Source organism: Malus sylvestris, chromosome 1 (genome assembly GCF_916048215.2).
Source record: "Malus sylvestris chromosome 1, drMalSylv7.2, whole genome shotgun sequence".
In the NCBI taxonomy this organism is placed as follows: Eukaryota; Viridiplantae; Streptophyta; class Magnoliopsida; order Rosales; family Rosaceae; genus Malus; species Malus sylvestris.
The window spans coordinates 12,815,429-12,834,100 of record NC_062260.1 but is presented as its reverse complement, the minus strand read 5'-3'; the positions used below and the strand labels follow the sequence as shown (position 1 = coordinate 12,834,100).

General features: G+C 36.8%; 1 protein-coding gene across 1 annotated transcript; it reads left to right on the top strand.

Moving 5' to 3' along the window:
* Nucleotides 1–815: 815 nt before the first annotated feature.
* Nucleotides 816–3,974, top strand: LOC126608123 (COP9 signalosome complex subunit 1-like). Its single transcript, XM_050276258.1, is given in 3 exon segments — nucleotides 816–1,308; nucleotides 2,480–2,800; nucleotides 3,671–3,974. Coding segments are annotated over 3 exon segments (933 nt in total). The 5' UTR covers nucleotides 816–906; the 3' UTR covers nucleotides 3,881–3,974.
* The last annotated feature ends 14,698 nt before the right edge of the window (nucleotides 3,975–18,672 follow it).

The following is an 18,672-nucleotide window of genomic DNA, read 5'->3' as shown; positions in this document are numbered from 1 at the left end:
CTTCTTTCTTCCTTCCTTTTTTATCCTTTTTCCCGATTGGGCAGCAGACCCTTCTTTTTTCCTCTTTTCTTCCTACCACTTTTTCTCTTTTACAAAATAACCTCCAACCCATATAATAATACTTATGAGAATATATATAATAAATGGAAATCCTTAGAAACGTAATTTTCAGATTTGTAGCTCTGTAAAACTTCGACCGTAGCTCCAAATTCACTTTCTCTTGCGTCTATGCGTTCGTATCACCAAATACTATGCAAATACGCTAAAAGTATAAGTCGTATGTCTCACTAAACGTTGGTCAACGAAAGTCAATACCCTCATCTCTAGGGCATTTTCATAAAACAACGTTTTTAAAATTTGTAAAAACATAAAATTAGGGACGGGTCGTCACAACACCAACACATATGGGTTCCATCTCTATTAGAAGTGATACAAATATGATAAGAATAGCATTTTTGAAAATTAAGATGCAGGTATTAATTAGATTTTTAAGGCAAAAATGCTACTCTTCCACATATTTGTATCATCTCTCTAATAGATATAAGACGCACATGTGTTGGTAGACCCTACCTGTATTAAAATGATAATACAAATAATGGTACAAATATGTGATAAGTACAGTAGTATACACTTTTTAGGGTGCATTATGATTCCCTTGCATGTATGCATCTTAATTCAAACTGGGTTCAAAGGCTCAAAAGCCTTAAACAAAAAACCACCCAATCCGAAAGCCCAGGAAAAGGAACAGTCCGGTCGGCCCACGATTCGTTTCATTCTCCTAAGAAGAAAAAAGAGGAAGAGTGAAGAGAGGAAGCGAGAGAGCAGAGCAGCACTGTAGGACTACCCGTACAACGTACCCAAAAATTCCTCCCAAATTTCTGCCCCAGGGTTTCAGAGTTTCCCTAAATGGAAAGCGATGACGAGACATCGGGACCAATGATCGACGACGAGATCTACGCCAATGGCGTCTACGGCGATGACGAGAAGCGCAGCCGACCGATCATTAGCAGCGAGCAACTCGATATCAAGGCCTACGCGAGCCTGTACAGCGGCCGTACCAAGATCATGCGCCTCCTTTTCATCGCCGAGAGGAGCCAGAGCAACCAGGCCATGAAGTTGGAGGCTCTCCGCATGGCTTACGATGAAATCAAGAAGGGGGAGAACACCCAGTTGCACAAAGAAGTCGTGCAGAAAATCGGTGGTCGATTAGGGCCCGAGTATGGGATGGACGTGGCTTGGTGCGACGCGGTGGATAGGAAGGCTGAGCAGAAGAAGGAGAAGCTCAAAAGCGAGCTCAACGCCTATAGGGTATGTAGTTTTATGACTCTGGAATTTCTAGGATTTATGTGATTAAATAGTATATAGGTTTTTGTGGTGATTTCTTCTGGGTTTCTTGTAATTTGTGTTTAATTGTTCATGTTGTTATATATTTGATATTTTTGTTTTGAGAAGAAACCAATAGAATTTTATAAAAACAATAGAACGAATCATAACAAGCGGAAAAGAAATCCACCAAATAGAAAAACTAGCTAATTCCATTTGTTCATGTTGTTATAACTGATATGGTGTGCCTATAGTCTGTTTGCTGGGTTTATTGTAATAAGACTGTTTTATTGTATGGTTTGTCATAGTATATCGTTTTCGGAGTATGATATGTATACACTGACCATAGAAAACTCTCTCTCGCTGTACCAAAATAGAGATCAGATTTAAACGATCAGGTACAGCATCGCATTTGACACCTGACGAAGGAATGTGGTTATGGATGAGATGTTGTATTCAGGATACAGGGTAGTGATGGTCCTTTGGTTTGTATTTTAGGCAGTGTTGGATAGTAAGCAAACAATTTGTTCACCCCTCAACTTTAACTTGCTTTCAGATGCTTTGGTGGATGAGTGAACTTGATTTCAGATGCTTTGGTCGATGAGTGAAAAGGTGTTAAAGGGACAGGATAGATTTCTTTTTTTTTTTTTTGGGTATAGGAGAAGTAAAGGAGATGGTGGACTACAGTTTTGTACAAGTAAATGAATACGGGGTTTTGATGATTAGTTAATTGAAATGGACAGTGGTCATTATTCTCGTCAACCTAGTGAATCTATCGGGTAATAATCAACTTTGGGCTCAAAATGGAGGTTTCCAAGTGCAACATTGTCATTGGTTAATGCATCACAGATTTTTTCAGACACATTTAACTTATACGTGTTGCATGTTTTTCAACTGTTTATCCTCTTAGAACTTCTTTTTTGTAACTTCTTATTGGGCTCTAATCAGTTTTCATATGCAATGATTAGGGTTCTGCTATCTCTAATGGTGGGAAAAAACCTACATATGGGATTTCTCTCTCTGAGGGTTGTTATGCATATTTCCTTGCTCTGTTCATAAATGGTGAAATAAGTGCAATATATGTGATTGAATCTTCTTTGGCTCCCATTATCTCGTACCATGATCTCTCATTCTTCCTTCAAATGCTTTTGTGCAGACAAATCTGATCAAAGAAAGCATAAGAATGGGTTACAATGATTTTGGAGATTTTTATTATGCTCATGGTCAACTTGGGGATGCTTTTAAAAATTACGTTCGGACTCGTGATTATTGCACTACGTCAAAGCATATTGTTCACATGTGCATGAGTTCAACTTTGGTCAGCATTGAGATGGGTCAATTTACTCATGTCACAAGCTATATTACCAAAGCATAATAAATACCAGATGCCCTTGACCCAGTCACTGTTGCTAAACTTCGTTGTGCTGCTGGCTTGGCTCAATTGGAATCTAAAAAGTACAAACTTGCTGCTTGTAAGGTTGGTGGATGTTTCTTATTGTTTTATTTTTTATTTTTTATCGTATTGTCATTTTATATTTTTGAAATGGATATAAAATCTTGTAGCTTTGTGCTTTAACATAAAGTACTTGTGAGTTTATGATCTCTGTGTTTTTCCTTTATTTGGTTAGGCATGTTATGCTTGGTATGCTAATATGATTTACAGATGTTCAGAAGGTCAATTAACAATTTAACAGTCAATGATTTCATGCACTAAATTTGTTTCGACTGCAAACTAAGAGGATATGAATGAGTTAATGATGACTTGATGATATGTCTGTGTTTATGTGTGTATCTTTAAAGATATAAGTGCAGACCGTGAGGGAGTGTTTGGATGCTCAGCATTTGGTGTTCACACTTCACACAATGAACTTTTTCATGTACATGCTCAGTATATAATGACATCTTTCGTTTTTTATCTGATTTTCTGGATCATTTTGAATATGCCTTATGAGAACCTTCATAGTGTAATTATTTGTTTACAACTCGCTTTAATTGTACTATGTTGTCATTTTGTAATCTTATTTCAGTTGTAATCTATATGCTCTTGTTGGGCAGAATATATGACAGATACTCGGATAATATTGAACTTATGCCTTTAAAATCAAAGGAAACAGTTGGTCTTTAATTATTGCTAATTTAGTTTTTCTTGGTCTCTAAGTTTTAAGATTGTCCCTGGTTCCCTAAATTTTGTGTCTATCCAACTTGAAGAGTGTTATTACCCCCATTACCTTGTAAAATCAATCAACTGCAGTGTTTTGTCAATGTAGTAGTCTATGCCTCTTCTTTATCTGCTGCTCTTGTGAGACATCTAATGTTTTTATCATTCTCATTCATTGTGACATTACAGTTCTTGGAAACCGGGCCTGAATTGGGAAATCACTACAATGAAGTGATTGCTCCTCAAGATGTAGCAACATATGGTGGGCTTTATGCACTTGCAACTTTTGACCACATGGAACTGAAGGCATATATTCTTTCTTTCCTTTCAACTATCTCTCCCTTTGATCTTTTGGGTTTTTTTTTGTTTAGAAGTACAACACTTTTTCTCAGTAAATGATTTTATATTACAGAACAAAGTTATAGACAACCTGAATTTCAGGAATTTTTTAGAGTTAGTACCTGAAGTCAGGGAGCTTATCAATGATTTTTACACAAGGTAATCTATTGTAATGTGATCTTTTTAGTTGTTGACTAGCTTTATCAGTGTGTTAATTTTGGCAATGGTGCTTCAACATGCACAATGGATATGGTGGGGGAAGTTCAAGTTATACTAAGAAATAGTCTAAAAGATTTATAGCTTTCAATCATGTGAGGTTCTTAATATTAGTTGTTCTTTTTAAACAATCTTATCAAGTGACATTAAACATTACTTTGCAATGGCATTAAACATTGCATACTCGTAGTTTCAGTTGCAATGAGTTAATGTTTTCCAATTCCTTGTTTGGATTGAATATGAAAAGTTGAAGGTGCTTGTGCAATTGCTGTTATCGGTTGGCAATTGGCAGTGTAGAATACTTGTTATCTGATGATGCTCAGAGATTCAGTTTTAGTAACATTGATCTTCTCATCTTTTATAGCCATTATGCTTCATGCCTGGATTACCTTGGGAATCTCAAAGCAAATCTGCTGCTTGACATCCATTTACATGATCACCTTGAGACACTCTATGGCCAGATCCGCCACAAGGCCCTCATCCAGTATACGCACCCCTTTGTGTCGGTAGATTTAAACATGATGGCCAATGCGTTCAAAACTGATGTTGCAGGGCTGGAGAAAGAACTTGAAGCTTTGATCACTGACAACCAAGTCCAGGTGTGCTTTTCAATGATATCTATTGTATCTACTTATATGGGATATTTACCTAGCTTGTAACATTACAAAATCTTGGTAACTCACTCCATACCCAATTGTCAAATGGACCTCATATATATTGGTTCACTTAAGTGTGGAACCCAATAGGTAATTGAGGTATTATGCACAATGAATCAGTATTTGTGGTAGGATTTGGAGGGTCGGGTTGAAGTGAAGTGAAACTTCAGAGTTTGTTTTTCATGTGTAGTATTTTGGGCATGGAGTTTGGAACTCAATCGGTTAATTTTGGTATGATGCATAATGAATCAGAATCAATTTTTGTGGTAGGGTTTGGGGTGGTGTGTTTGAAGTGAAACTTGAGGGTCTGTTGTTTTTCACGTTTAGTATTTTTTTTTTCTTTATTGACCCAATTCATGACAACACTGCAGGCTAGAATTGACTCGCACAACAAAATCCTCTATGCACGGCATGCGGATCAAAGGAATGCAACTTTTCAATGGGTGCTACAGACAGGGAATGAGTTTGATCAGGATGTTAAGTCGATGCTGCTTAGGGTAAATCTCATAAAGCACGAGTACAATCTCAGGGCAACGAGGAAGCACTGAATTTATTTTTGGACAATGTGTAAATCTGGCAGTCTGGCCAAGGTTTGCGCCTGTACTTTTTATTTTTGACGTTCATCAGCTTGGTCAAGTAGCATGGTGGAGGATTGGACACATGTAGAAAACCAGGGTGCAAATATATGCGAAAATTACGCTATGAAATGGTCACTGTCTTGTATATCCAGAGTTTTATTTTGATTCTGATTATTGTGTCGTCTGTTGCTTTTGCTATTCTTCAGTTTCTTGATTTCACTCACACAAGCAAGTGTCGTGAAATGTTTCACTCTTTTACTCGTACACGTTTAAATTTGGAGGCTTTAACTTCATAAATGTTGTGAAAAAGATGACATGTGTAGTGGTGTATAAAGTAAACAAAGCACAATATTTACAAGGTTCAGCAAGTGTCCTTACATCTTGTGGGCAGCAATAGTGGCTTTTTTCATTATTTGAAATAATATGAGTACAAAGATAACTCTCATGATTTTTCTCTCTTCTCTCTAGCCTTGGCATAACTTATGGCTTTCTCAAGGAGATGATGAGAATTGGTGTGTTTACAAATGAGCTCGCCATACTTATTTATAGGAAATGGTGTGAAGTACAAACAAAATGACTTTACTAGTGGTTTGTGAATTATCCACCACTTTGTTAGCACTTTTACGACTCATGCTTTTATGTTTACACTATTCATGCTTTGGTGTTTTCACATGGATGAATCAATATCATTAGAGTTGGTCATCCATGGTTACAACAATCCCCTTTGTATGGCCACAAGTCTTTGATGTACAGTCTCATTAGAACTTCTCCAATAATAACTCATGAAATGAATGGATTGTCTAAAGGAAAAAAAAAAAAAACGTTTCTCATATGGCCAATATAGCATACTCTTAGATGCTTTCCCTGATTGACGCCTCTCCCTGATTACAATAAACTTGGATTAACTAGCTTGTTATCAAGCCGACGCGAGTCGATACAATTTTTGAACTTCAAAAATAAAACCTTTGAAGACATGAGTCTAGTCTTGTCCTTTTTCACAAAACATTCCTTTTTGGAGTCTTTGTTTCTAAGGCCTCGTTTGGTACACCGTATTAGATTCTGGATAGGATTAATAGTGAGAGACAGGTGTTTGGTGCAGTTTTGAATTAATTAGCCGACCAATTATACATCCCGGGCCCACTTTTTAGTTCGGCTCACACCTGCTAAATAATACACTCCAAAAGCTAAGGATAATTTAGCAGGTTCAAAACTCAAAAGCCCAGGAAAATTTAATCGCGTTGTCTCTTCACTCTCAAATAAATATGTGCCTTCTCCGTTCTCACCTCTATCCAGAACGAACTCCATATGCCGTTCTTTGTTCTTCTTCCTCCTCTTGAATTCATCTGCAATCCTTCATTCTTTTTCGTCCTTTTTTCCGCTCCCTTTCTCTGTTTGCTCTCTATTCCCTTTCTTATGAAATTGGTTGATTTGTCTATTTCTTACAAATTTATTTCGGTGCGAAGAATCCATATGGGTTTTGGGAGATTAAGAAATAAGGAAATGGGTTCGGGAGAGAGAGTGAGATTTGATGCGCGGGGATGATGATGAAGAAAGGATAACACAACTGTGAGAGAAACCTGAGTTTCTTTCCTTCCTTTTTTATGTTTTGTTTTTTAATTTTGTCGGTGCAATGAGTATTAATTCTTTTTTTTTCTTTGGTTTTCTTCCTTTTTTCCATTTTAACATCAGTTATTTGGTGAATTTTTTTTTGGAAATTTATTGTAATCCGATATATTATCCGATGTACAGATTTATCCGGGAAAGCACCAAACGCCCGACTAATTAGTCAGTTGATTATTTATCCTATCCGATTGAAATAGTCAGTACAGTCCGAGCTGCCAAACGAGGCCTAAAGGTATATCACATACACTCCGAATACGAGTGGACCATTCATCTTAACAAAACACATTAATGACTAGCTTCATAGAGATATGTATTTTTGAGAGGCATGAAGATGTAACAACAAATGTTTGCTTAGTTGAGCGTTGTAAGATCAATCTATTTTTATATGTAAATACAAATCCTTTATGTGAGTTATCTTTCGCATGCTAGAGAGATTCAGATTTTGCTTACCCAATAAGACTATGACTATTAGAGTTTACTGGAATAAAACAAACACTTGTATTAAGAAAACTATCAAGTACCTTATGTACAACCGAAGGGCCAGCCTCATTATCATTTGCCCGGCCCCTCTCTATACGCACTATACTCATCCAGCGTTTTACTATATATGACCTCACGTAAGAGTATCTCTAAAGGAGATGTCAAAAATTTTACATGGATTGTCTTGACAAAAGAAGGTGGTTTTCTAGGTCCTAAGGAGATGTCAAAGCCTTGCATGGATTGCATTTTCCACTTTGCTGCCAAATTTGAAGGCAAGGTCAAAAAAAACAAAATTATGACAAAATCCTATTGGGTTGTGTAACGCAGCATGTATCTTCTCGACGCGTCGTCGAAAACAGATGAACCAAATTGATTCCTCAGTTTATTTGTTTGGAGTGAAGGAATACGTGATGGGTTGCCACTAAATCTGTTGATGCACAAAATCAGCGAGACATTGGAACAACGTAAAATGTCAAGTTTATGACCTTTGTTCAGTTGCTCCGGTCACCTAGTGAGGATAATATGTAAAGAGATAGAAATAGGGAAGCAAACACAAGATGTACGTGGTTCACCCTAAGTTTGGCTACGTCCACGGAGTAGAGGAGTTCTCATTAATAGTAAAGGGTTTACACAAATACATAGGTTCAAGCATAATCATCATTAGTGGATTCTAATGACTAGTTTAAGTACAATAATGACATTCCCCCTAATTGTAGGAGAATGGTCTTCGTTTATAGTGGATGAGAGTTTTCGGCTTTCATCCGTTGTTGATGTGGGACTCTAGGAGCTTTATTCTGACGTTGACACGTGACGTATTGTGATTGACCTCCTGGGTGGAGGGAATGACACCCCAACCTTGATATTCCCAAATACCAGGGTAGACACATGCTGGCCGACACCCGAGGGTGACGAAGCCATTAAAAACATATATACCAATAAAATATTTAATTAGAAAGATATATATCGATGCAGAATCATGTTCAGAGCATACAACTACTAAGAATAATATGGAAGGAATTATTATGAAAAGGTATGAACAAAGAAATGATACTTATACTGAGAAAAATCGAGAATATCTATGTTGTAGAGTGTTGACACCGGGATCATGTGCCTCGATCCTAACTCCTGAGGGGGCGTAAAACCAAAAAAGGTGAGCGGACCAAAGTTTATAATAATAATACTAGTAATAGGAAAACCATTTTCTTTGTGAAAATATTAAACCCCTGTTTTTGAAAACATATATAATACTACATAATAGGTTTTATAAAAATCTTAGCATGCCATGAAAAACATGTGTGAAACATCGTAAATCATATCCATGATGTACTCAACTAGGGGTATCATAGTCGCCCGAAGGCAATACATGTCCATCATCCGAAGGTGAAGCTGTATAACCTGTCCATCACCCGAAGGTGAAGCTAATAACCTATCCATCTCCCGCAAGTGAAGTTGAATCAAATAGCATAACATCCACACCGACACTAGCTTTGGCTAGTGAAGTTGTCCGACACCGTTTTCAGCAATGAAGCTGGGGGTATATAATATATCATTTCTCACTCCTCCATCATCTGTGTCCTATGGCCATAGACATAATACCCGTGGTGTGCAGATGTGCCGTATGATAACCCACTAGATAAGCACTAAAAACATGTCTCAAAAACACATATTAAATCTCGGAGTTCAAATGCTCAAAGCATCATCTCATAAAATCATATAACTTTCTAGTTCAAACCATCATCATCACCATAATAAATCCATATCCGTAAATCCACCATATTTCATAAATCCGTAATATAAATTATATTCGAAAACCATGCAAACCCAATAATTCATATCCACTCGTAAAAACGTAATTTCAATAAATCATAATATTTAGTAAAGCAATTTAATTAAACCATGACTTTTATGTAACCCATAATCATAGAAATCCGAAATGAAATGCATGAAGATGAAATGCATGCTAGGTTAATATTTTATAAAAACATATAAGTTTAGAAGGGGGTCAACTCACTAGTTTTCCATTGCCCGAAAGCCACTCGAACTATCAAGAATAACATCGCTTCCTGCCAATGCGCCTAAACACAATTAGGGATCTTTTAACAAAACTCTACTAAAACGTTATAATTTTGAAAAACGGAAGGCGGATTCGGATTCGGCACGTCGAGGAACATCGGGGCTTTTCCTTCATGTGCCACCGTGTGTGGTGGTCGGCCACCCTAACTCATCGGAAAATCCAACAACTCCAAAAATTCCCAAATTTTACAAGAATGAAGATCTCAATGAGAGGAACAACTTCCATGCCTATGGCCACGGCCAATTTGGCCAGGAAAAGCCCAAATTTCACTAAAATCCGTTGGAACCCTAGATTTGGGTGTGCTTTGATTCGTCCTCCATTCTCGCTTTGATGCCTCAACCAATGCATGGGTTTTGTTCTCGAGGTAGAGGGTAGCCTATTGGTGGTGGTAATTGGTTGAGTTAGCTTCACAATCGTTGAATTTCGGTCGTGGCACCCTCGGAACCCATGGGTTCCGTTCTTCACGAATTCAAAGCTAAAACTAGTGAAATTGGATTGGAAATGGAAGATAAGAGGTCATGGAAGGTTTTCTAGGTAGTGGATGGCTGCGATTTGATGGAAAAACCGATGGAAACCTACCAAGAGATTGTGGTACTGGGTCGGGTGGGGAAAAGGAAAACGGGTTGGTGATCCCGTGCTTCACCTTTTCTTCATTTCCCCTTCTTTCCTGCTCTCCCTATTGGTCACTCTCTTTCTCTTCTTTCTGATTGGGCATCCCGCCCCTCCTTTATCTTTCATCTCCACCGCCCATCTTTTCTTCCCTTTAATCTAGGCCACACACGTGGCTTTCCAAATTTTGCTCCAAAAATCTAGAGCATTCCAGAAAATAATAAATTTACAAATTTTCCCTTGACTTCATTAGTTAATAACTCCTTCATTATAACTCTAAATTACGTTTCGTTTGCGCTCATGCGTTCATAGCGACGAGTACTACGAGGATACGCCAAGAAAACGAACCTTATGTGACTCAACAAGGTGGTCAACATAAGTCAACGTATTTGCCTCGAAGTGCATTTTCGTAATTTCACATATTAAAATCATAAAAATCATAATTTTGGGGACAAGTCATTACAGGGAAACTCTTATGCTTCAGCAGGGGTGCCTCAGCATAAACCCTTTAGTGGGTCCTTGAAGATATGAAGTTAACCAGTGCTTAGTAGTTTTGGGATTGGTCAAGTATGGTACAAACACTCTAAGTTCCCGAGTGATGAAAGTTTCTTGGTTGGGGACTTGAAAAATCTCACTGAGTAATCACGAAACTTCTGAGTGCCAAAGTGTAGTAACATATAGTGGGAGTCCCCCAAGTTTCCAAGCGAAGAGCATATCTGAAGAAGGTGGCTTGATATTCTTCTTGAGTCATTGAAGAAAAAAGACTTTAAAATTCTCTCCTCCTTTTCTGTTTTTTTTTTTTTTTTTTTTTTTGGATGTAGCCCAAGTATAAATATTTTTTCTTAAGCCCAAGACTTTAAAATTCTCTCCTCCTTTTCTGTTTTTTTTTTTTTTTTTTTTTGGATGTAGCCCAAGTATAAATATTTTTTCTTAAGCCCAATTCCTTCTTTCTTTTTTGTGAGAAAAGAAAATGTGGTTGAAGCTTTTTCCTTTGGGCATATAGCTTGAGTGGTTGTAAATTTGTAGGTGAAGCTTTTTGGGAAAGTTTTGTAGGTGAAGCTTTTTTGAACCACATAAATAGACCTTGCTTCCACACTCTTGAGCAAGAGTGTGCAAGGCTTCCATTTTTTTTTTCTAGTTAGGCAAAGTGTGAAGCTTCCTCTTTCAAGGTGTGGGAAGCTATACCCTTCAACGTGTGGGAAGCTCAACCCTTCAAAGTGTAGGAAGCTTTCTCCCTTCAAAGTGTGGGAAGCTTCCTTCCCTCAAAGTGTGGGAAGCTCCCTCCCTTCAAGGGTGTGGGAAGCTCTACTTTCAAAGTGTGGGAAACATTTTTTAGGACTCCATAAATTGATTTTGCTTCCACACTCTTGAGCAAGAGTGTGGAAGACAATCTACATGTTGTAGTTATCTCCTATGTGTTGAAGCTTTGTTGGCCTTCTCCACATGTCAGAATTAATAATTAATTAATTGCTTGATTAATAATTAACAATTAATGAAATAATTATTAATTATCAAAATAATTATTAATTAATTAATTTCAGATTATTATTAGAAAAAATTAGTATCCTGTCCTTAGTTACTAATGTTCTTTGATTGAAACCTTATTAGTTTTTAGATTTTGATCAAGGTCCCTAGTATTAATCAAATAATAAATTTACATGTCAATTACATAATTTTTAAAATAAAAATTAATAATTGATTTAGGATTTTAATACTCACACCTTTATTAAACTCCTAAATAATTTTCAATTCAAAACATTTCCAAAATAAAAAAAAATTAGAATAAGTTTGTACCCCTTAATTTTTTTATAAAAAGGTTTCCAATTTTTTTAATCTTATATGTACCCATTAATGTAATTTTTAAAATTTTAATCTTAAAATATACCCATTCTTAAATATATCAATTTGTTGTAGTAAAATGTACCCTTTTTTTATACAAAATCTATTCAATTTTTTTCTAATTCATTTTTATACTTATATGGGTACATTCTTTTTCTTGATTTGAGAATGTATCCATGTCAAATTTAATCAAAGAAATTTACTAATATTATTAAGCCTAATATCTATTATTTTTGTGTGGTTTTGAAGAATGTACCCATATTTTGGTACAATAATTTTTTTGTTAATTTTAATGAATGTACCCATGTTTACACACACACACACACACAATATATTGGAGAATATAATTTATATTTCAATAATTTTAATCCACAAATTATGGGTTTTTTTATTTAAAATCTCATTAATACAAACAACTATAAATTTTAATTTTTAATTTAAAAAATATAGTAACCTACATAGAAATACATTATCACATTAATTTTAGGGACTTCAATCAAAAATTGAAAACCAACAAGATTTCAGTCAAAGAATATTGATAGTTAGGGATTGTATCCAAAGTGTCCCTTATTATTATTATTTTTTGGCATTTTTTTATTTTTTATTTTTTGACAGATTTTTTTAACAAGTAATGTGACAACCCGTACCTAATTTTACAATTTTATAAATTTTAAAAGCGTGATTTTACGAAAATGCCCTTAGAGGCAAAGGTGTTGACTTCTGTTGACCATCGTCTAGAGGAATGTATGACTTATTCTTTTGGCATAATTGTGTAATACTCGTTAGTACGAACGCATAGGCCAAAACCATTCGCGAGTCCGGATTATAACGGTATAGTTACGAACATTTGAAGTTGTTTCACTAAATTATAGATTAAAAGGAAAATAAACTCCCACCATGTGGGAATTGTAACCAATTAGATTTTAGGCAAAATTAAGTGGACCAATCAGAAAAAGAAGAGGAAGGACCTGCCTTCCCTTTCCCGTTGGCCCGACACGCACATCACTCCCAACCCAGTTCCAATTCCGGTCATGTCCACCATTTTTTCAGGCGATTTTTGCTTAGCCTTCATTTGATATCAATATCCAACCTTTATGTAACTCTTTTCCCTTCCAAAACCGAGCATCTTGGCTCCTAAAACGTGAGAACGACGCATGGCGTGGTGGGGAATTTTCAACGGAAATTCCTCCATTCTGGTGAGTTCCACCACCTAAAACTACCCTTAATCAACTTCCCTTGGACCTAGGAACAAGATCCAACCAGTAGTAGAGACGTTGGAGCATTGAGGAAGAAGAATCGAAGTTCACCCATTTTAGGGTTTCAGCGAGTTTGAGTGAAATTGGAGCCTTTCCTGGCTAGATTGGACTTGGCCACTAGTATAAATCGATTCCTCCTGTTGTGTAGATGAATTTTCATGTTTGGATCGTGTGATTTAGTGGAGAAATGAGAAAGTTATAACGATTTAGAGTTTGCCCAGTTTTCGACGACCTCCGCTACTTTTGAGGCATTTTCCGGCCAAATCACGACGAGAGAGCCATTGTGTAAGGTACCAATCTCTTTGTCTCATCGAGAAATATGATTTTAGTTTTTGAATCACTTGTTTTCGTTGAGTATTGACAAAGCTATGGACGTTGAAATGTTGCCCAGAAATTCCAGCGAGTTACCAGTTTTCCCGCGGATAGCCGTCTTTCGGACCATTTTCCGGCAACCTTCACCCACCATTTGGACTCCAAGATGGTATTATTTTGTTATATATTTCTCTAGCTTCGATTTGGTATATTATGGGTTGAATTTGCTTGAGAAACAAGTGAAATATGGAGTTCCAAAGATTGCTCAGGAAATCTGCAAAATCTACAGAGTCTGGCGAAGTTCCATTAAGGTCCACCACTTGATAAGAATAGTAATCGATAATCCGATCATTGGATCGTCACCAAACTTTAATACATTATAGTAAGTAATATTTGAGGATCATAGAAACTTACGGATCGGGAATCCGACGTACGGATCTTCCCGAATTGGATTTATAAATTTATAAAATAAATGTTAACCGCCATTTGGTTTTGGGCAATTGGCGGAGATCCGACCGTTGGATCGTAATGAAATTTTAGTATGTTATTTTAGAAGCACAATATGTATCTTTGGAAGTTACGAATCGGAAATCTAAATTGTGGATCTCCTGGATTGAGTTATGTAGGGTTGTGGACCCCACCGTCGATCTTTGATTGACGGTTGACCTTTAGTCAATGGATCTCAAATCAATTTAGAATGTCCTTGAGGATGTGCTTTGTGTGAATTACGTATTATATTGATAAGAGTTCTGAGATGTAATTCGATAATTGTTATAAGCGCCAATTGTTCGGGACGCCTCGATGTACGTGATAGTGAATCATAGCGTGGGCTCCAAGTGAGCAAGTGAGTAGATCTTTTCCCCTTATCATAAGTGTATAATTGATAGTTCCACAAACATTTCTAAAGTGATTTATGTATGTACCTACAAATAATTATAATGAACTACGAATGGCTTGATCCCTGTTTAGGGTACGTAGGCAGTCTAACGAGACGTTAGATACAGCCATACAATAAATGAGACTAAATAATTGAGACAACAACCTTGTTTGGGGAATTGAACAATGTAAAGAAGGTTGGTGGAAAAAGTGAGGTTTAACCTTATGAATTTGATGGTTAAATGTTGATCATAAATCGATATGTAAGAAATTTAGTGATTGAAGTAAATAATCGTAAGTAGTGATAATTAATTTAAACTAGTGTTTTGCTGGGCTTGTCACTGATAATTATTCCCAAAAGTAAATGGTTCGAGAGTGGGACGTTACAATTATTGCATTTTAGGCCATTTGTTTATATGTTTATATATCTAGAAATATTATGATATGGTTGAAATTCATATTTACATCCTGGTATATCCATATGTATATTCCTTGCACATAATTATTATGAACGCTCTGGAGTGCAAGAATGAACGCAGGACACACAGGTAAGTTTAGGTAAGTTCAGGTAAGTATATGGTATTAGTTGAACTGATGGGGTTATGATATGACTACATTTATGTTTTAAGTACTCCGACACGGTTGTACATGTTGCAATAATAGGCAACTCCGGCATTGTCGTACATGTTGCTTATGAGTCGTACATGTGGTATTAGATGCATTTAAAGCTCATAAACCTACACCTCAGTGTTAGTGCTCCCGTCCATGGCAAGGGCACAGTCCTTCACGTAATGTTCACATCCCGCACCATACGCTCACCTTAAATTCAAGGTAGGTGCATAGGCTTGTCGTACAGACCATTATAGGTGGTTCCGACTCGTAAGTGACTCTTCATGTGATCGTAGCACTTGAGCGTATTCATTTACACCCAGTCCTGTCGTACAGACCACTACAGTGATTCCGACTCGTGTGCATGCGTAATGTCATATAGGTCACTAGAGGTGACTCTAGCTAGATTGAGATATGAGCTATAGACTTAGCCATACAGGCCACAAGAGATGGATTCGACTGACATATTATTTGCATATGCGATGAGATATGAATATGTCGTATAGATCACTAGAGGTGATTCTGACCTATGAGCTAGCATTGGTTGATGAGATATGAATATGTCGTACAGATCACTAGAGGTGATTTCGACTTATGAGCTAGCATTAATTGATGAGATATGAATATGTCGTACAGATCACTACAGGTGATTCCGACTTATGAGCTAGCATTGATTGATGAGATATGGATATGTCGTACAGGTCACTACAGGTGACTCCGATTTATATGCTAGCAATGATTGATGAGACATGTTGATGAGATATTGATTCAGCCGTACAAGTCACGTGAGGTGACTCCGGCTAACATGTTGATGAGATTTATATGTTTATTGAGATCTATGGCATGATATTCATGTGGACTTTGTTATGCTGTGTATGGAATTGAGATAGATATGTATTCTATTTTCTGGGAAATTATACAGGTGTTACGGCGAGGGGCTACTGCCTTTGGTAATTGAAATTGGTTTGAAAAGTTTTGTTTCACTCACTCACATTTTTCTATTTTTGTACCCCTCGACGAGGATTCATGGCACTTTTCAGTACAGATGTCTTATTATAATGGTATAATAATTATCTTACCTTACTGTACTATACTTATGCTTTGTATCACGCGTGAAATGGGTCCAGACCAGTACACCGCGCACTCGTGTACTTAACCACTTTTATATTTTAATTTATTCACATTTTATACATTATCACACTTATAGCTTCGTCACCTTCCAAGTGTCGATCAGCATGGCTCGATTCAAGGTCCTGGTGGACATTCCGGGTTGAGGTGTGTCAAGTAAAAAATGTGGAGTAAAAAATGTGGAAGAGACCACAAATAGATTTTGCTTCCACACTCTTGAGCAAGAGTGTGGAAAGCAATCTATATGTTGTAGTAGTTGAAAGTTTGGAGGAACTATATAAATAGATTTTGCTTCCACACTATAATATCCTGAAAATTTTAAGTATATGAATTTGATATTCATAATTATGAATATGTGGGGAAAATCGAAAATAAATCTATTTATGGGTATGAAAATTTAATTAGGGGATTTTAAAATTTTGTTACCAGAAATTATTATAATTTACGTTGTAAAATTTATTGTTAAGAGAAAAAGATGAAAATTCCCTAGTTGGTTTAACGTAATTATACGAGGACGTATTTTATCCTCGTATATATTTTATTGTATTTCTTGATATATTTGGATAGAGCTCGACTGACACACCCTGACCGAGGTCAAGGCATGCTGGCCGTCATGTGAGAGTGACGTAGCCCTGTGCACAGTGCAGAAGCGATAAAGATAGCAAACATACGAATAATTAAAAACCACATTTCTAGAGTACACTACTAACAGGAAGTGATAGGAGTTAGTTACAACCGTAAACACTCCTAATTAGAGCATAATAAGTCTAGGTACAATCCAGTAAGACAAGTACTAGTTACACAACACCAGGAATGTCCTACTATTAATCAAATAGGTTGGAACAGCCGACAATCCCGAGCCACCAACAGTAAGCTTACTTAGAACATGGAGGGGCGCAAAACAGAAAACATGAGTGGGCAAAAACAAATGTTTTACAAAACCATTTCATTTATCAACATATCTAACCCCTCGCTGTAAAACATGTATAATTTTTCCCAGAATCAGAATATAAGCATATATATAATTAGATATGAAATATATCAACTCAACTCATACTTCATATAATCATATTCATATGTATGCCATGCCAAAATATAACAAAGTAAACAATCCAGGTAAGAATGATTTCATAGAAATATGATATGTTAGCCGGAACCTCTGAGGTAGTCTGTACGGCTGAATTCATAGCTCAAAAGTTAATCTGGCCGGAGTCACTACAATGACCTATACGACAATATACTGCACATAAGTCAGAACCACTAAAGAGGATCTGTACGACAAGATTGGGTGAAATATAATTATGCTCAATTCTATTCTCTCATAATAGCCGGACAATGAATCGCTATTCACCTACGAGTTGGAACCATAAATAAGGTCTGTACGACAAGATTGGGTGAAATATAATTATGCTTAATTTTATTCTCTCATAATAGCCCGGCGATGAATCGCTAGTCACCTACGAGTCGGAACCATAAATAAGGTCTATACGACAAGGTTGTGCACTTAAGTTGGATCCAATATGAGCATATAGTGCGGGAGGTGACGTAAATAAACAGGCTTGTACTTTATATCTCTGACTAAATCACAATCACCCTAGGTGCAGTTTTATGAGCTCAACATCATTCAATCACATATCACATCATCGATGATTCACATAAACAAATATAACTTACCTGAACTTACCTATGCCTCCACAACACCACATTTATATATGCAACCATGAAATGCATATTCAGAATATAAAAGCAATTGGCATATTATTTCAAAGCATACTTTACTAAAAATGCATTTTTGGGGAATATATCAAGTAAATAGATATATATTGAAAACAAAAAGCCACCCACTAGTATGTCGAATGGTCGTAGCCCCTGAGTCGCCCGTGGATACGCTCGTCCTCGGGATAAGTCTCACCTATATGCGAATTAACTATAAAAACGTTATTTTAAGGCACATAGACAAAACTAGCTAATAACTTCTCATACATTGCTCAAAATGGGTATATGAATATACCAGAGTAACCTACACAACCTCATGAACATCGTGATATTTTTAGAAATTTTTTTTCGAGCTCTCACGCGCAGGCAAGGGCACAGCAAAATGCGCCCCCATGCGCGGCCAAACCTGACGGATTCCCTAACCACCGTTAGGGAATATTTCGTTAAAACCTAACAGATTCCATTAAAACTGATTAACGGCGTCAGCATATTCCATCCAAATTGACGGAATATGCCGTCATCTTCTCCGGCAAGTCGCCGGTCGCCGGGAAACTGGGTAAAACTTCAAACCCACTATTCTCACTCGTTTCTCAACCATTTTTCATGAAATTGGTACCAAAATGAAGTTAATAACATGTAGAATCACGTTATACCATTTTTAAGCCTTGAAATCTCCTAGATTTTACTTGAGGAAGCTCGATAATTCGGCCAACTTTGAAAACCTTCGATCTCGACCCTCCGACGTCCAAACTCTTCCAACGAACTACCCCGAGCTTCCGTATGACCTCCTAAAGCTCCCTGTGAGCTTGAAATCTTCTGAAACCCAAGGTTTTACGTCCACATGAATAGTGCATGAAAAATGAGTTTTAGGTTCTCGAGA